Source organism: Podospora bellae-mahoneyi, chromosome 2 (genome assembly GCF_035222275.1).
Source record: "Podospora bellae-mahoneyi strain CBS 112042 chromosome 2, whole genome shotgun sequence".
Taxonomy (NCBI): Eukaryota; Fungi; Ascomycota; class Sordariomycetes; order Sordariales; family Podosporaceae; genus Podospora; species Podospora bellae-mahoneyi.
The window spans coordinates 4,669,852-4,688,151 of record NC_085881.1 but is presented as its reverse complement, the minus strand read 5'-3'; the positions used below and the strand labels follow the sequence as shown (position 1 = coordinate 4,688,151).

Sequence of the window (18,300 nt, the reverse complement as noted above, 5' to 3'; positions counted from 1 at the left end):
TTGACGTGGTGAGCAGCTTGCAAGAGACGACCCGTGACAAGCTCTGGGTGTAACCACACACCAATCAGTTGATCGGCCTTATCGGTAGCGTGCTGGGCGTGGCAGGGATACGAATACAGCAAAACGCCTCCACTAGAAGAGAGTCACAGAGTGAGCTTAGGCGCCCCACTTTCTCAACCTTAGGGATTCGCTAGGAGCGCCCCGCCATGACACCGGCACTGGACCTCAGACCGATAACACTTAGGTCGGCCTTCCCAGCTGGACCCAGCTGGAACCAGCTCCAAGAGAGAACGGAGGCTGGATGCCTTATGCTGGGTGCTGGGAAACTGAAAACCGGCATGTTTTGAATCGTCGGGAGAGGCCAGGTGGGAGGCTCACACAAATACGACGTGGCGGGTGTTACCACGGCTAGGGGGAATCTTTTGCAACAGGCTGACTCCTCGAGATGCAACCGTCTGCACCAAAGCAGTCATTTGACTCTGCCCGCCTCACCATTTCGCAAGCAGCGCAGCCCTCGCGCTGCAGAGAAGGCACAGGCAACAGCAGCAGGGAGTTCCAGACAGCAAACAAAACGCTGTGACTTGCCGTTGCTAAGCTACAATAGGTAATTGCTCTACCTTTATCCAAAACAATTAATCTGTGGACGCTCAGGAATGTAACCAACCGCTACCTTATTAGCCTGGACCTCGCTCTCCCCGCCACCGTTTTGACACAGATATCATGATGAACTACGCTTCAGTTGGTGATGGCATCCTCCTTTCCAAGCTTCTCCGCCATCCTCTTCCCATAACTCCCCGCCACCTCCTTTGCAACCCCCTCCCCGCTCCAGTAAGCCCCTGTCACAGTCCCCAGAGCAACAAACGGCGCGGTGTGCTCCCCTGCCAGCCAGATCCCCTCACCCGATATTCCCTGCCGCATGATCTCGATGTCTTTGTCGCCCTCCTTGAGCCCCTTCTGGAAGTTGGCATAGCTACCATTCCCCGCCAAATCATCACCAAGCCAGTCAGTGGCTACCGCAACTACAGGGTGGCAGTCGGGGTTGTTCTCGTCGTACGACGGCAGCCGTGAGTAGTATGGCTTGAAGAAGTTGAACAAAAAGTCGAGTTTCTCTTTCTGCGAGGGCAGAGAGCGCAAGGTGGATGTGATATGTTGTGATTCATCGCCGTATGTGTAGAATAGCAGCGTCGGATGAGAAGAAGGCCCCATGGAGGCGAGCTCGACGATCTCGTTGGTCCAACCGGCGGGATTGGTGTCTTTGGAATAGTTTGGCGAAAGCCATTGGCAAAATCCTTGGACTTTCCGTCCATTTGCATCAGGTGTAAGCCAGAAGGCAGTTGGGAAGGAGATGTACACCTGTGACAAATGGGGTGTTAGTCATATGTGTGCAGACAAAGTCGTGATAGACACTGACCTTCTCTAGGCACCCGTATCCAATATTCTGGATGGCTTTGGATAGTCGATCTGGAAGAGGAGGGTGGAAGGCGTGGGTGTTCTGTTTGAGCCATCCAAGCGGTGTGGTGACAACCAGCTCGTCAAACTCGAGTATCTGGCCATCGGCAGTCCTCGCCCTGGGAGTTCCATTGGGTGATGTAGATTTTCCGTATATCTCCGATACCCGCGTTCCATATCGAATATCAGCGCCATCAACAGCTGGCTTCGCTACCCTCTCCAGGATTTTGTGGTAGGTCCCAGCGCAAAACAAATTTTCTGTTGTAATGTCAATGTCGGCGTGATACGAGTTAGCTCTTGAAGATGTCCTACCACCGTCAATACACTCTTCTAACCAGAAGAACTTGAGACTCTGTGTCTCAACTGGACTGCCAACAAAAGCCCCCCAAAGATCGGCCATTTGCAGGACAAATTTCCTCTGTCGTTCATATCCCTCTAGTGTATCGGGTATTTGCTTGAGAATTTGCTCCTTGAAGAAGTCTAACAGCGTCTTGTCCGCGTCTATTTGAGTCCCGTGCTTCTCAGAGTACTCAAAAGCCTCTTCAATGATATTCCACATGACCGTTGAGAATTTCTCTCCCTCCTGTGCAGATAGAAGTGTGCCGTCTTCGTCAAAAACACACGATTCGCTGTCAAAGACCCCAGTGTGTGTCTTGGTCTCCTTTGCCAGATCCAGGATCGGGTTATCATCAGTGCCATGGATCCAGTTGGCGCCCATGTCTATCAGATTGCCGCTGGGGAGCCTTTCTTGATGTATCCTGCCGCCGAGGCGATTACGCGCTTCAAGGATCGTCACTCGGAAGCCATATCGAATGAGGATATCTGCACATCGAAGACCTGCAAAACCAGCACCGACAATCCCAATGTGTGGTTTTCTATTCGGATCCAAAAATTCGAACTACCAAGTGAGTTAGCGGCATTAACACCAGCTTCTACTATGAACCACAGGTACCTGTAAGATTCTATCCATGATGCCTAGTTCCTTATGTGATCTGTCAAAAGTGTAAAGCCTGGCTGTCTTCAGATCTTGATACAGCTTCGAGGTGACTCTCCGAGAAGCGCTACTAATTGACATCGAGTAAGCATCCATCTTGGTGAGCTTTTTTGGAACCCTCGAAAGTGTGATAACACTGCAAGAAGTATTGTAAAACTACTAGAAGCTCGATGGTCTGTAGGAATGAATGCAACAATGATGGCGGTAACAAAAAAGAATGTCGAGCAAAAGCCCGCACCTCATGGTCTACGAGGAGACGGGTAGATATACTCATGAGATGAACATCACGAGGGGGGCATTTCAGCGGGGAAAGGCTGGGAGTAATCGCCTTCTGGGCCAACAAGAGTTGCACCTGCCATGCTGAGCCTCATAAATTGCTCGACCAAAGCCGCAAAGGTGCAAGCAGATGGTGAGATAGGCATAGTCGGTCAGGAAGGTAAGCTGCCTTGCAGTATTGGAAGGAGGGCTTTGATGGTGGTATCGGTCCTCCTTGTCAGATGGAAACGCCGATAAGAGCCTCGAATTATGTCGGAGCACACCAGCGGGTTATGAGGGGTTCAGCAACGAACCCTCGTCAGTGGTGGACAGGTAATCTAGAAAGTGCAGTATCTTCTCTCGGAAAGCCAAAAGAAGAAGCTGCCGGTGAATTGCTGTCCCACACAACTGTAGCACCGGTGAAAGGAACATCCAGACCACTGGGTCTAGAGCAGTTTTTTGGAAGCTGAAGTAGCCAATAGTTCATTGATACTTGAGCATGCAGCTGATGCGGTCGGAGAGCTTAACCACGAGGTCCCACTCACCATGTGTGCCACAGACACCACGTATGACACCAAGCCATGGAGAAACACTTACAATACGAGCAACTTTGTAAGCCTATGAAGGTGGAAGAGATAAGGGTCGCCGTAAGCCAGAAACATGAGATTTCCACCTCTGATGATGAATGTTGGCGTGTATCTCCCTAGAAAAGAGAAACAAGGTACAAGAGATAAAACACAGCTGTGGTCTTTATCGAAACACTCGATTTGGACCTGTCGTTCAATATCGCCCGAGGCACCCGCAACAAGCTGTTCGACGGTGGGGGCATAAGGCAAGGTCAACGCGGGGTTGCGTGGAGCAAATGCAACAACGGAAACGGGACTCGAGGAAACACCGCTCCCAGGCTGAAACCTTGACATTTGAGGAAGACCAACGGGATATGGGTTGAGAAACAATTGAGGCTCTTCAACAGCTCGAAAGAGGTCGTCCGCAAACCCAAACAGGCGTGTAACCACTGGCTGATTTGTGGTTAATCCCTGTCGCAACCCCACGCTGCCGGTCGTCGATGACGACACTTGCCGACGGCTGGCTTGAGCCCCCCTGCGAGGGTTCCCCGCGGGGAAAAAAGACACCAAACAGCGTGTCTGACAAGGTTCCGTGAAGTATTTCGGCAGAATTCCCCTGAAAATGGCAGAGAATCCTCGCCGATTCTGAGCTGGCAATGGTCTTTGAAGAAACCGAGTCATGGCGCCGTCTCGGAAGTTCCAATCCGCAGGCCGAGTGCCGCAGCATCGACGCAGCATCACATGCTCCGCACAGCGCAAGCTCAAGATGACCTGGAAGAGTCTTGGCACGGGCTTAGAGACACAGCCAATCACAGGCAATGCAATGCTGATTTTGGAGCATTCCCCACATTCCAGGGCCCCGGCCCAGCCCAGCTTCCAAAGCCGAGGTCGTCCAACAACATGGGCGACAACCTGCCGAATCAAGTCCAGTGACCCGCGGTCAATTGGGGAGGAATGCCCCCTGGTCCAGGTGATGATGGCCTGGAGGTTGCTGGGCCCAAGATCTGAATAAAAACCACATGGTGGCCTTCCTCAACCCATTGTTCCCTGTTCTTCTTGTGTGAACCTCTCTTCCTCGTTGATACCAGTTTCTTTGTTTAGGTTTCTCCCGTGTGTCTTGATCTTTGCGACAGCGGCACCGCTTCTTGTTCCACCATCCATCTCTGTGATACCCTCCCTTTTCTGTATTTCGAAACCCTCGAAGATCAACCAACAACCATCAACATGTCCTCGTCCGTCCTCGAGGTCCCCTCCAAGACCTTCACCCGCGCCGAGGTCGCCAAGCACAACACCGAAGATAGCGTCTGGTTCGTCATTGACACCGTCGTATACGATGTTTCCGAGTTCCTAGATGCCCACCCCGGTGGTGAGGCTGTCCTCCGTCAGGTTGCCGGCACCGATGCCACTGCCGCTTTCTACAACCTTCACAGACACGAGGTTCTCCAGAAGTACTCCGACCTTGCCATCGGCACCATCGAGGGCGAGAAGCAGTCCATCATCACCCCCCAAGCTGGCGATCTTTCCACCGTCCCATATGCCGAGCCCCTCTGGCTCACCCCCCAGTTCAAGTCCCCCTACTTCAAGGACAGCCACCGCAAGCTCCAGAAGGCCATGCGCATCTTCACCGACAAGTACATCACCCCCGAGGCTCTCGAGAAGGAGCGCTCCGGCGAGATCGTCTCCCAGGAGCTTATCGACCGCATGTCCAAGGCTGGTGTCCTCCACATGAGAATGGGCCCCGGCAAGCACCTCCACGGTGTCAACCTCCTCGATGGTGCCGTCGACGGCAAGGAGTTTGACTACTTCCACGACATGATTTGCTCCCAGGAGGCTGTCCGCGCTGCCTGCCGCGGCTTCCAGGACGGCAACATGGCCGGTATGGTCATTGGTCTCACCTGCGTTCTCAACTACGGCCACAAGAACCCCGCCCTCAAGGCCAAGGTCGAGGAGGAGTGCTTCTCTGGCAAGAAGAAGATCTGCCTCGCCATCACCGAAGCCTTTGCTGGCTCCGACGTTGCCGGCCTCCGCACCACCGCCAAGAAGACCCCCGACGGCAAGCACTACATTGTCAACGGCACCAAGAAGTGGATCACCAACGGTGTCTTCTCTGACTACTTCGTCACCGGTGTCAACACCGGCAAGGGCTTGTCGGTGCTCCTCATCCCCCGCGGCGAGGGCGTTGAGACCAAGCCCATTAAGACCTCGTACTCCCCCGCTGCCGGCACCGCCTACATCACCTTTGACAACGTCAAGGTCCCTGTCGAGAACCTGTTGGGTGAGGAGAACAAAGGCATCTATGTCATCCTCTCCAACTTCAACCACGAGCGGTGGACCATGGCCTGCGCCACCATCCGCTACATGCGTCTCGTGACGGAGGAGTGCCTCAAGTGGGCTCACCAGAGAATCGTCTTCAAGAAGAGGCTCATCGACCAGCCCGTCATTCGCCAGAAGCTCGCTAAGATGATTGCCCTTTGCGAGTCTCACCAGTCCTGGCTGGAGACCATCACGTAAGCGACCCTTTCCCCCCTTTCCCCACCTATCTGTCCACAACATCCCACTAACTTTTGTGTCATCATTAGTTACCAAATGTGCAACATGTCCTACTCCCAACAAGCCAAGCACATGGGCGGCCCCATCGCCCTCCTCAAGATGTCTTGCACCCGCGCCGCCCACGAGATCGCCGACGAGGCCGTCCAGATCTGGGGTGGTCGCGGTTTGACCCAGACCGGCATGGGCCGCGTGATTGAGAACTTCAACAGGACGTACAAGTTTGACTCCATCCTGGGCGGTGCCGAGGAGGTTCTTGGTGATTTGGGTGTCAGGCAGGCTATGAAGTTTATGCCCAAGGCTGTCTTATAAATTGTGGCGAGACAGAAAACAAGAAAAGAAAACTAAAATAGAAAAAAAAAATGGTTGGAAAAGGATTGAATACCTAGTCAAGGATATGGGGCCGATGTAATGAGGGATAGGAAGAGGTAAACATATTTTTGTTATCTATTTTTGGAATAGCACAGATTAGAGGTGTAAGAACAACATACAGAAGGGCCCTCAAGAGGCTTGAATTTCAAGATCTCCATTGACTTTTCTGATTCTTGACTTGCTTGTGATGTCTTTCCTCAGGCCAGGTGAACATATCACAACTCTAAACAAAAATTCAACACTACACACACATGGCACGAGAACCACGACTGTTGTGAACCAGACCAGTTGTCATTTCTATGGACCCTTCTCGTGAATCCTTTTCCAGTCCCGATCCATGATCTAGTAGTCATAAAACCGTTTTTGCCATAAAAACCCAGAACCCAGATCCGCGACTTGGTTGATCTCTTCTCTGCTGCTGCCTTCGTGAGCAAGACTCGGAATCCCATTTGGAGATAGCCCTGCCTGTCCCAAACGCCAATATGGTTGTGCAAAACTTTTCCGTGTTTGCCCTGGTAGAAGTCCGTATGATCGTCGTGTCATGACAAGTTGCGAATGGGTAACTTTTTGCGATAGTAAAAACAAGTAAAGGAAAAAAAGGAAAATTTGGGGAATCTTTGTCCCGACCTAGATTGCGTGCAATCAGGTCGTGGAAATGCCAAGCGGAGCGATATCCAGATTGCCTCTGAGATACCAGCAATGCACCGTCGAAGCGCTGATGTGCGAACACCAAGCACTTCACCTGGACCGGCCGCACACCGGTCCCTGCCGTCAAACTACCTCCGAGCTACCTCCCCCCTCCCCACAACTCCACTTGTTTCCATTCTACCCTCATCCTGACGAAAATAGCAAAATGCAAAGGCTGAAAGTGGCTGAAAGAAAAGGGTGAGAAGAAAAATGCTATCGCTCCGTCTCTGCTACACCCGCAACTTAAGCGCTGTTGGGGCACTGGGACTGGACGTGGCCAGACTGCTGGCACTTGTAGCAGATCTTCTCGCCACCAGTAGACTCCTTGGGGCACTCGCGGGAGAGATGGCCGGAAACGCCACAGTTATAGCACTTGTTGCCGTTGACGCAGTCACCTGAAAAGTGTGTGTTAGCCGTCTGTATGAACAAGACAAGTTGTGGAAGAACTTACGGGACAAATGACCCATGCCGCCGCAAGAGTAGCAGGTCTTCTGGTTGAAGTTGCCACCATAGCCGGAGTTGTAGCCACCACCATAGGAGTTGCCGCCCTTCTGGCAGTTGCGGGCAATATGGCCGACCTCGCCGCACTGAAAACAGAGTTAGTACAGGCGCCTGACAGTGGTACACCGAATAGCAGGAGCTGACCTTGTAGCACTCAGCAGAGCTGCCACCACCACCACCCTGGCGTGGACCCTGGTCACCACCGGTGGGGCAGTCGCGAGAGATATGGCCGGCCTGGCCGCAGCGGTAGCAGGTCTTGGTGTCCTTGGGACCCTCGGGGCAGTCACGGCTCATGTGGCCCTCAACTGTAAAGCGCAAACATCTCTGATCAGTCTTCTGTCCATCTCGAGCGAAGCATGTCTTCAGGGTAACCTACTGCCACAGTTATAGCACTTGGCGGCACCCTTGTTGGGGCAGTCGCGGGCCTGTTTGCAACATGTCAGTGACTCGAAACCAAACAGGACAATACCTCTCCCCGGTAAGGAGTCTCTCGTCACCGGTGTCATACCTGATGAGTGGTCTGCCCGCCTATATTTCTCTCATGTTAGATCTTCTCTCCTTCACACAACAAAAGTCAGGCGGTGTCATGGTGATGTAGTGCGGGGTGCTCTTTGCCAAGAAAGGCAGGAGGGTTTCCCACTGCTATAAGCTGTCCAACCAGGATGTCCCAACATGGAAAGCCGGTTCCAATGAAGACAGTGATCCAGTGCGATGGCATCCAAGCAGAGGGAAGGGTTCGACTCTGATGTGCAGACCGACATCCAACGATCCGACTGCAAACAGAACATGACATGAAGGGTCATGCGGATGTAGAAAGCCAAGCGTACTCGAGGCGTATATCATATGCAGACCACCCGATGAAAGCAGCCATGCGGTGTGTGTAGCGAGGGCATCGAAGTCACAGTATCGGGCAAGGGAAGAGTAGGAAAGTCGTCGAGACTGGACGGACGGGGGCAAACTCACAGGTGAAGCAGGCACGTCCTTGGGAACCGTAGGAATCCATTGTGATAGTGTAGTGGGGTTGGTGGATTGTTGCGAGGTTTGTGAAGAGGATATCGAAACTGTGCGGTCGTCGACAAGAGTCAGCTAATCGAAAATTGATGGGCGAGACGACGATGTCAAGGAAGTTTGGGTCGAAAATAAAATTTGTTTTGGCGTCGGCAGGTTGGGGAATGTGAGGGCGCAAACTCAAACTTGGGAAAGGTGGGGGGGGCGATTGGTGGGTAGGTGTGACAGTGTGGGGTATTTACTGACCTTTGGTAAGTTTGTGTGAATGGCAGACGCACAACACAATTGATGGGGGAAAAGTTGTTGTTGTTGGATGGAGAGGGAGGAAAGCTGCCAACGGTTGGAGGGGAACGGGGAACTAAAGTACTGCTCCGGTGAATAGCGAGGTTAGGAGAGTCGGGGCAAAAAAAAAGTCGAGCGAAGGAGCTGTGTGGTTTGTGAGTGATTGAAATTTTCTGGACGGACAGTTTGTGTGGGGCACCCCTGCTCACAAGCGACCTCGCCTGAATTGGCAGTCTCTGGAGCTTCCAGTTCCCAGCAATTCTCCTCTGACCGGAGCAATCTTTCAGCCTCCGTCAACCTCCGTCAGAGGTCGGCTGTGGCGCAGAGGATGTCGATCTTGGAGTCTGAGATCCTGAGGGCACCTGGATGCAAATTCTGAGCTTCAATTGCTGCTACAAGTGGCTATATCTCTCTATGTACTAGGTATCTTGCTTAGGCTGGCGTGTGAGGGGCCAGCCACTTGTTGCTGCCGTCCGTTTGTCGCACTTTCTTCCTTGCTACCAACCGGTTTATCAAGCTTGAATCTCATCAGACGGTACATCTAGATTGGTCTGTTGCAACTCGTGATCTCATTAGGTGGCACTGGTAGTAGACGGCTGGCCGCGCCCACCAGTGAGCTTTCGAAGTTGCTGTCACGGTACCTGACCGTACGGTATATCTACACTGTGCTGTGACTAGCCCTGCAGTTTGCGGTTCACACTTGCCCTGTTGGACATGGGAATCTCACTCGTCCGCCACAAAGGGCATCCTGGGCCGAGGGTTGTATACATATGGCGTCCAGGCACGGCTACAGCAGAGCCCCTGCATAGCACTTGGGCTAGATGGTGGACCTCCTTTTTGTCCGAGCTGCTACTCCCTTCCCCCATATCTTCCAATAATTTCAACAGCTCGCCATGGAGCCAATGCAGCACTGATACGCGGTCCCTTGTTGGCTTCATCTTTCCTGCAGCAAATGGTTATCTGCCTCCGCATGCGCCTCAACATGACAGAAGCTGAAATACCCTTCTCGCAACTCTCCATATTGCTATCCCGGACATGTCTACTCGCACAGACTATTCGGAAGTAGATCTCAGGGAAGTAACTGCGAGAAAGAGACGAACCCGAGGCGATTTCTGGAACTGTTCCGAGGCTATTGTCCTGGCATGGCACTCAACGCGGCCCTACGCGCCCCTTCTCCCGGGTGTCTCCTAGAATTCTCTGGGAAGGGTGTTCGTATGTTTGATTGCCGGATGTGCCGCATTGCCAATTACCAGGCAATTGGGGATTGGATGATCTGGTGTTGTGGAAGAGCCTCCTTCTCAGCCTGTTCGTCATAGCTGTCCCTTTCTGGCCGGCATCTCAGCCTCGGTTCGGAGACCGGTCGGTCATAGAACCGATTTAACGGACCAGAAGTGCGCCTGCGTCAATTACGATGACTGGTGACGCGGAAGCCAAGTATCCGCGCGGGAAGGGAGGCTCGTTAATAGAACGATGGGCCATGGGTTGGGAGGTTGGATATGATAAGCCTACTACCACTGATCCGATATCAGTCAATCCGGGCCGAGGGTAGGGATAGCTGAGTGGTTGTGAGAAGACGTGGCATGATATCTGGCCGCCTATGTCGACAGGGGCAATTTTATGTCAGTAGACCTAGTCGTGATAGGGGACAAGGTGATGTTGCGGGGAAGCCTTCGTATATGCTACCAAAGATCTGGAATATCTCGCCATTGCCTTTTTTGTGGATGGTGTCTTGACCTGCATATCTGATTCAAGGGGTCTGGGATCAAGGCTTTGTGGGGTTGACTGGCCGAGGAAGCAGATGCGAGGCAACGTGGCTATCAAGCAGTGTCCAAATACATCGTGCAAGGCGGCAAAAGCATCCTGGGCTATCTAATTAGTCACGGTTTGATATTTGGCCAACTCGCACAAAGAAACGTTGGGAGACAAGACCAGCACCGCCGTCAACTGCTGGTGCAACGATAGCAACCAGGCACGCAGGGACGATGTCGCACCAAGGCGGGGTGTTGGGTGGCGAGCTGGTCCAAATGGCCCCTCTCACATGAGCACGTACTTGGATGAGTCGCGTCGCATTCTCGCGCTGTCACGTTGTCGACAGAATAGGGACCGACACAAGAGTCAGGTATTGAAAAGACTTGAGTGTATTTCTCTACCTTACCCTTTTGGAAAGATTTATCTGGGTTATACAGGATCCTTCAATCCTGGCCTACCTAAAGCATTCATAACTGCCTAACGGCCACCTTAGGGGTATTTTTCAAAGTCTCTAAACTTTGCTAAGGCCGTGTTTCCAGGTAGCACCCCGTTATTTTGTACAACATGGAAGCTGAGCTATGACGTGACGCGTGGTTCGTTCGCGTTTACGGAGGAACAATCCTTGCAACCCATGCAACCCACCAGCGCTTCTGCCTAGGCGTCTTGCCAGAGTATAAGATTTCCTGCAACTGTCCGAAATGCATCCTCCTCATATTTTTACTTGGCCCTATCATGACGGAATCTTGGGAACGGAAGGGGCGGCCAGCTTTGATTGCTGCGCTAGAGTCTGTGTGCGACACAATTGGCCGTGACATTGAGGCCGGTAAGAGTTTCCATGCCTGGTTTCTCGTCCAGACAACTAACAATATAGTTTTGCCAGAGGTTCGACAAAGAGAAGATAGACGGAATGCAACTTTTGAAATAGAACTGCAGCAGCTCAAAGATGCTGCCTCTAGGGCCGAGATCCTTGAACAAGAAAATCGATCTCTCCGCCAAGAGCTGGAGCAGCTGCGACAGAAGCACACCAAGCCACCGATATTACCAGCCAAGTACGATGTCAACGCCCCGGTCCGACGAGTCCTCAGGGAATTTTCCCCTAACAGAACGATCCGCGCGCCGAGTACGGTTTCATCATCGGGCGACATCGAGAGCCCGGACTGGGAAAAGAATTATGGCAAACTTTGGAAGAAGAAGGAGCAGGTGGAGGAACGACTCAAGAAGGTGCAGGAGAGTTACGACACTGCAAGGGAGGTGTCAAAAGCTGCACGAGAGGAGAGAGACACGTGGATCACGTATGCCGATGCCTTGGAGAGGAAGATTAACAAGCTGGAAACAAGACTGAAGCAGCAAGATGCGAATACTCGACACCATGCAGAGGGGACTGGTGCGGAGCGGGCGATTATATATGAGTCCCGTGAATCACCAAGCGATTTAGGGCTCAATACGGACTCGTTGCCGCATCTTTCCCCTGGGCCCAGACTGAACGAAGCAGATTATACCATGAGACACTCTACTCCGGCCTTTGACGAGCCCCACAGACGAGGGAGAATAGTCAGTATCGAGCAAGGTCCAACTGCTGAGGATGGTGCATCTGATGATCCAGACCAACCCACGGAGGCGCCTGAGCTCCCACCGTTACCACCTTGCAAACGGGAGGCCAGTCCTATCATGGTCAAAGAAGAACCTTCGTCTGATGGCCCGATTGTTGTTTCTGAGCGCAGTCTGCGTAAGCGGAAACACGCGTCCGATAACAACAACAACAACAACATGCCTCCTCCACCTCGCAAGATCAAAACCGAAGTCAGTTCCGACCCGGTAGTGATGGGTGAGGCAGCTGTCTTTGCCCCCCATGAAAGCATTGACCTGGACGAGGGTTCTAGGGGCATGCCGACACCCAGAAAGCAACGTGAAATCTGGCGCCAAACTCTTCGTGATGACGATGATGGCACTCCGCAACCCGATCAAACCTCCAGACTGCTGTATCCGAGAGCGACAGCCGGGAACCCATCAACCGCACCGAGACCGACCCTGTTTATTGCAGAGAGTGTTGAACTAGCCCAACAAAGCATGTCGGAGGTTTCGGACATCTCACGCAAGCAGAGGACAGCTCAAAACACTCATCGAAACCTGGATTATGAAGTTGCCGAAGTCGCCGAGGATGGGTCTGACGAAGAATTTGAGCCATGGCGGCCAACCAAGCCGCCCAAGAAGGCTGCTGAAAGACTCCAATCACTTCTCAACAAGGCCTCACCAGAATCCGAGGCCACTCCTCTCAGACCTCTCCATCCAGTTCGCGGGGGCATAGAATCACCATCAACTGTTTCACGGCCGAGGCAGGCCAGCGACAGAACGTCCAGCAAACCACGTCGGCTTCGAGATAAGCCATTGGGACAGCTGAGACTTGAGGATTTCAAAGTAAACCCCAAGTTCAACAACGGTCACAAACATGCCTTCAACGAAGTCGTGCGTGGCAAGGCTGACCGGGCCGAGTTGACAGGGTGCATTGACTACAACTGCTGCGGTCGACATTACCGGGCCGTTGCAGAGTCTGAATTCAACGCGACAGGCCCCGGCGTGTTGTCCCGCATGGCAGATATCCAAATGATGGAGGAGTACTTGGGACCCCATGCCCATAAACTAATCGAGATGACACGTGAGGAACGGCGGGAAACTTGGATGAAAGCAAAGAGCCAGCAAATAGCAAACAAGTTTGGACGGCATCGCGAGAGATTTCAGAGGCAACCGTCCCCGCCTGGGTATTGGAACCCTGATATGCCAACGACGCAGGAAATGGAAGAGAACAGAGAAGAGGCAGCGAGGAGGGGGAGGAAGCAAATCGAGGAGCGGTGGCGAGATGCCATGAAAGTTGGTGGTGGGAAATGGATGTTTAAAGATGAGTGAAAGTGCTCGCTGGGTTTGTAAAACAACCGCAACAAAAAGAAGCGTGGTGTTTTTTGAATTCTAGAATTATATTGAAGATCGATACCCTTTTACTCAGGAGTTCTCCAACACTCTTTGACTGCCAACTACCCGCTACTATCCTTTCTGGCGCGGGTTTCAGTGAGGTGATCCATCTGTGTTGTCTTTTACTCCGATGCTGGGGTTGCAACATTGGGACATGTCTTGTATTATTATTAGATAGCGTTAATTCTCCGAGACTCTGTTTGCAGTTTGAAGAGAATTGTCATGTTGATCTGATCTGGGGGGGCTGCAGAATCGCAGCGGGTCTCGAGGCGGCCTGAACGAACGGACGTTGCCTTAGGGTTAGGGTCAGTCCGAGCTTCGGCTAGGCCTCTTAGCTTTGGGCCCTTTCTTTGGTTTCTCGAAAAGAGGCGGTTTAAATTTTGTCAACCACCACGCAAGGTCTCACACCTGGTTTTCACCCAGAGGTTGGCTCTATCCATCCAGCATCACTTTCCCGTGTGCTGTACCGTCCCCCCGCGTCCTGGCAGCACGCTGTCCAATGTGCCGCACCGTGTCTCTGGCCCCCTGCACCCGCTGGAGCAACGACTCATCGAAACCGTCGAGGCCAAACTGACAACGACTTGTCTTGATTGCCTAGAACCGGCGCACCGCACACCAGCAAACGACGCGCACCGGCACCGGCACCGGCACCACCACCACCACCACCACCCACCCACTGCCGCCAGCTCCGACACTGCCAAGTCAGACAGGTCGGGCATTTCGTTCCCGCCACTCCAAGTTCGCCTCTCGCTCTCTCCCGGCACCAGCCGCCAACCCACCCCCAACGTTGCCCATCATTGACGCCCGCGCCGAACCCTTCGAATTCCATCGCCAGATCCCGCCCTCACCGGGGCTCCCACCTGGTATACGTCCAGTCCGCCGCGGTGGCCCTCACTTCAGTGAGCAGCTGCCGCCACAGCTCCCAACCCAGGCCGGCATGATGAACAATCGCGCGCATCTGCCGGCTGGGCAGCAGATGCAAGGAGGCGCCGACATGGGAGGAGGTCCGCCTCCTCCTCGCCGTGGAAATCGTCACCAGTATGGGCCTGCTCATGGTTACCAATACCAGCAACATCAGCATCATGTCAATCCCTCCATGTACGGCCATGGGGCTCAGTACATGAACCCCTACCCGCCGAACCAGCCCTACTACATGCCTTACCAGCAGTATCATACTGGCGCCATGCCGCAACCTTACCTTCCGCCCCAGTACAATCACGCCCCTTACACTCGTTCGCCGCCTGCTGTGCAGCAGTATGTCCCTCTGCACCAGCCCTATGGCAGACCTGCCCAGCACTCGCCGATTGTGTCTTCACCATACCAACCGCCCCCTCCTGCTATGCCCCCGGTCGTTGCCCCGCTTACCCCGTCAACAACCCATTCATTTGCCGTTCCGCCTCCTACGACGATTGCCCCCTCGACCATACCCCCTTTCCGCGAGTTTATTCCAGCTTCACATCAGCCGTTGCATAATCACGAGGTGCAGCCTCCGGTTCAGGCACTGCACGTCCACGAAGCACAACCACCTATTCAGCCAGAGTTCCAACCCTTTGTGCCCCAGCAGCAGCAGCAGCCGTTCCCGCAGGAGTATAACCAGGAGGCTTATCTTGCCTCGGAAGCCAAATCCCCTGCTGAGGTTCAGCCTGAGCAACAAGAAGCGGCGATTGAAGCAGAGGCCTCGGTAGAGACTCAAGTAGAGGTCGCGGTAGAGACGCCCGCAGCTTCTGTGGTGGAGGGTCCGTTCAACATGGCAACCACCCCGGCAACATCTGAAGTCCACCCCATCACCTCGCCATCTGAGAAGATATTGTCAAAGCTGCCATGGTTCTCCAATCCCGAAGCTGGATTCCCCGCTCGTGCCCCAAAGTCGAGGAGAAGACGCCCGGTCTCTAGCACTCCTAATCTGATTCTCGAGAAACCGGCGGAGGCTCAGCAGCCAGAGCAGGCGGAGCAGACAGAACCTAAGGAGGAGCCAGTTGTTAATGCGGAAACCACCGTTAAGGCTGAAGTAACTGAGGCTGCCACCGCTCGTTCGGAGACACCCTCCACCCATGAGCAGCAGGTAGAGGATACCCCCCCAACCACGCCAAGTTCTGCCCAAACGACCCAGGCATCCATCGCAGTGGCAGTCAGCCCCAGCACGACCGTGAAGCCTGCTATTCGCTCAGCTATCCCGGCACTTCCCACAGTTCCTGCGGTTCCCGTTCTCCCAGTAATTCCAAGGATTGCTCCAAAGGAGCTGCAAGCGGTGGAGAAGACAGCTGTTCAGCAAACTTCCGTTGCTCCCACCAAAGACGAAAAGTCGACCGAGGCCGGCGAGGGTGCTCACCAGGTGAATGGCATGGGCGAGAAGTCCGAGACTGAGTCTGCTCCTGCCCAAGCCGCACCAGCTCCAACTCCAGCTCCTGCAAAACCCAAGGCCTGGGCCGCTTTGTTCGCAAAGCCCAGTGCAGCTCCCTCTGCTGTGGCCTCTACTGCCGCAGCTCCTCGCGTCCACACCAATGGCAACGCTGCCGATGTCTCTACCGCTGCATCTGGAGCCGTTGGAAGTTTCCCCAGTTCCAAGGCGAACTCTCTTGCCGAGGCTTTACAGGCCTATCGTCCTACTGGTATTGACAAGCTGCCCTTTATTGAGCCCAGAGGCTTGGTCAACACTGGAAATATGTGTTACATGAATTCTGTGAGTTGACTCTGATCTCAAGCTACAATAGTTGATACTGATGCAATGCAGGTTCTTCAAGTTTTGATTTTCTGCATTCCGTTCTACGACTTTCTAGATCAAGTGTCCAAGAAAGCCACTCACAGTTTCAAGAGCGAAACGCCTTTGATCGATGCACTGTAAGTTGCAACACGACCGTCTGAGTTAGCGTTGACTAACGCAAAAGTGCAGGATCATGTTCATGCGTGAATTTAAGATTATCGACTCTGCTACGTCAACTGACCTCCTCCAGAGACGGCTGAAGCCGGAAGAGCTTGAGCAATATGGCGAGTCTTTCACCCCTGAGTTTGTTTACGAAGCCATTCGCAAACTTCCCCGCTTTGCCAGCATGAGGCGTGGTCACCAACAAGACGCCCAAGAGTTCCTTGGGTTCCTTCTTGAAGGTCTACACGATGAGTGTGCCCAGGTGATGCGTACTGCCCCTGTTTCAGCAGTTTCTACCGCACCGAACTCAACTCCGTCTTCTCCCACCACTTCCAAGCCAAACGGATCGCTCGAGGGCGCTGATGATTGGCTTGAGGTTGGTCCCCGTCAACGCGCTGCTGTTACTCGGTCTTCTGGCCATTCACTCGCTTCACCCATCAACAAGATCTTTGGTGGGAAGTTGCGCTCTGAACTGCGTGTTCCTGGCAACAAGACCTCGGTCACGCTGGAGCCTTACGAGCCGCTGCAACTTGACATTGGTGCACCCGAGATTCGCAACATCATTGACGCCCTGAAGGGTCTAACTCGACCGGAAACACTCCACGGCGATTTCAACTCGCCCCACGGCAAGAACGTCAAGGCCACTAAGCAGATCTTTATTGAATCGGTTCCTCCTGTTCTTATCTTGCACCTCAAGCGTTTCCAATTCGACGCCGAGGGTCAAGGTGGTACTGTCAAGATCTGGAAGAAGATTGGCTATCCTCTCGAGTTCGAATTCCCACAAGAGGTTCTGTCTCGCTCTCAACGCAACAGCACGGTTCACGAGGGTGTTCCTCGATACAAGCTGACGGCTGTTGTGTATCATCATGGTAAGAATGCCAGTGGCGGTCATTACACAGTAGATGTTCGCCGACAGGATGGCCGAGAATGGATTCGTATCGATGACACCGTTATCCGCCGTGTGCGCAGCGAAGATGTGGCTGAGGGTGGTGCCGAGGAAGAACAGGCCAAGTCTGGCTCTGGTAACCAAAAGGACAGCACTGGTAGCAACAGATTCGGTGCCATGAATGATGAGGATACCGGCGACGACGATGGCTGGAAGCAAGCGGCCGGTGGCAAGAAGTGGAGCAGCGTTGTCAACACACCGGCTACCAACGGACAGAAGCTGCCCCCTAAGCAGCACAAGGACAGCATCAAGGACAACAAGGTTGCTTACTTGTTGTTCTACCAGCGCGTTTGAGAGTCCTTTACCTCGAACTTGATCTCCAAAGAACTGGTCGACTGGCCAGTCAGTCCTGGTGCGACATGCCACAGGCTTTCTCGGCGTTCAAAAGCGAGGACGGGTTAGAAGGATGTAAGATATCAAGACCGCGAGTGCGAAATGATCAACAAAGGGCTGGCAGGCGGCCGGCCGGTGTAGTTAGGTTATCGACTAGCGGAGATGGCAGCCAGCTACTCTCTGCTTCGATGAACTCGTGATGACGGCAGGATTGACCATCCTGCCCTTGGAGTGAAGGCGCTTCACAGGCGACCCATGTTGTCTTGCTGAAGGGAGGAGCAAGGGACCAGGGCGCCAATCTTTGTCTCGCCACCACCCATATCTGTGTGAAGCGTAATACTTCACGTCCTCCTTTTTCCATCACTGCCTCTCCCGAATACTTTTTATACTCAAGATACGATCACCTCCTCGATTTTCGACTAATCCCCCCGCCTCCTATTTCACCACAATCCGACATCAAACACACTTTTCTTCTTCCATTTGATCTCGCCACGGCATTGACACAACATATCCAACTATACATACCCAAAATGACATACTTACAGTTGTGGATTTTCACGCAGTACTTCTCGACCTCTACTATGTCTCTAGATATAGCTGGACCAGAAACAACCATGCCCTGATATTCGGCATAAACGCAAAATTTTAGAACGGGAGGGTGGGTGGAGTACAAAACAAAAAAAGGATAATGGGGTTTTGTTTGGGACTTGGGGAGGGGAAAATGGACGAATGATACGAATGGATGACTCTTCCTAGTTCTCTAGATAATTTCCTGGGGTGGTAG

The 18,300-nt window shown here is 53.2% G+C and overlaps 5 protein-coding genes across 5 annotated transcripts; 3 read left to right on the top strand and 2 right to left on the bottom strand.

Annotated features, from left to right (window-relative positions):
• Window positions 1–537: 537 nt before the first annotated feature.
• Window positions 538–2,929, bottom strand: QC761_212940 (uncharacterized protein). The gene is made up of 3 exons (XM_062877028.1): window positions 2,402–2,929; window positions 1,412–2,347; window positions 538–1,353 (listed from the first exon to the last, which is right to left on the bottom strand). The coding sequence occupies exons 1-3, from the start codon at window positions 2,537–2,539 to the stop codon at window positions 736–738; spliced, it is 1,692 nt and encodes a 563-aa protein (XP_062735682.1). The 5' UTR covers window positions 2,540–2,929; the 3' UTR covers window positions 538–735.
• A 1,013-nt stretch (window positions 2,930–3,942) lies between these two features.
• On the top strand, window positions 3,943–6,340 carry QC761_212930 (uncharacterized protein). The gene is made up of 2 exons (XM_062877027.1): window positions 3,943–5,771; window positions 5,844–6,340. Exons 1-2 carry the CDS (start codon window positions 4,489–4,491, stop codon window positions 6,121–6,123), a joined length of 1,563 nt encoding a protein of 520 aa, XP_062735681.1. The 5' UTR covers window positions 3,943–4,488; the 3' UTR covers window positions 6,124–6,340.
• On the bottom strand, window positions 5,855–9,127 carry QC761_212920 (uncharacterized protein). Its single transcript, XM_062877026.1, has 8 exons — window positions 8,871–9,127; window positions 8,626–8,805; window positions 8,335–8,432; window positions 7,880–7,899; window positions 7,748–7,796; window positions 7,516–7,676; window positions 7,322–7,457; window positions 5,855–7,265 (listed from the first exon to the last, which is right to left on the bottom strand). Exons 3-8 carry the CDS (start codon window positions 8,372–8,374, stop codon window positions 7,114–7,116), a joined length of 558 nt encoding a protein of 185 aa, XP_062735680.1. The 5' UTR covers window positions 8,375–8,432; window positions 8,626–8,805; window positions 8,871–9,127; the 3' UTR covers window positions 5,855–7,113.
• Window positions 9,128–9,385: 258 nt separating this feature from the next.
• Window positions 9,386–13,311, top strand: QC761_212910 (uncharacterized protein; the record flags this gene model as incomplete). Its single annotated transcript, XM_062877025.1, is given in 3 exon segments — window positions 9,386–10,142; window positions 10,151–11,233; window positions 11,291–13,311. Coding segments are annotated over 2 exon segments (2,112 nt in total). The 5' UTR covers window positions 9,386–10,142; window positions 10,151–11,142.
• Window positions 13,312–14,311: 1,000 nt separating this feature from the next.
• QC761_212900 (uncharacterized protein) lies at window positions 14,312–17,878 on the top strand (the record flags this gene model as incomplete). Its single annotated transcript, XM_062877024.1, has 3 exons — window positions 14,312–16,054; window positions 16,106–16,212; window positions 16,265–17,878. The coding sequence occupies 3 exons, from the start codon at window positions 14,312–14,314 to the stop codon at window positions 17,475–17,477; spliced, it is 3,063 nt and encodes a 1,020-aa protein (XP_062735678.1). The 3' UTR covers window positions 17,478–17,878.
• Window positions 17,879–18,300: the final 422 nt, after the last annotated feature.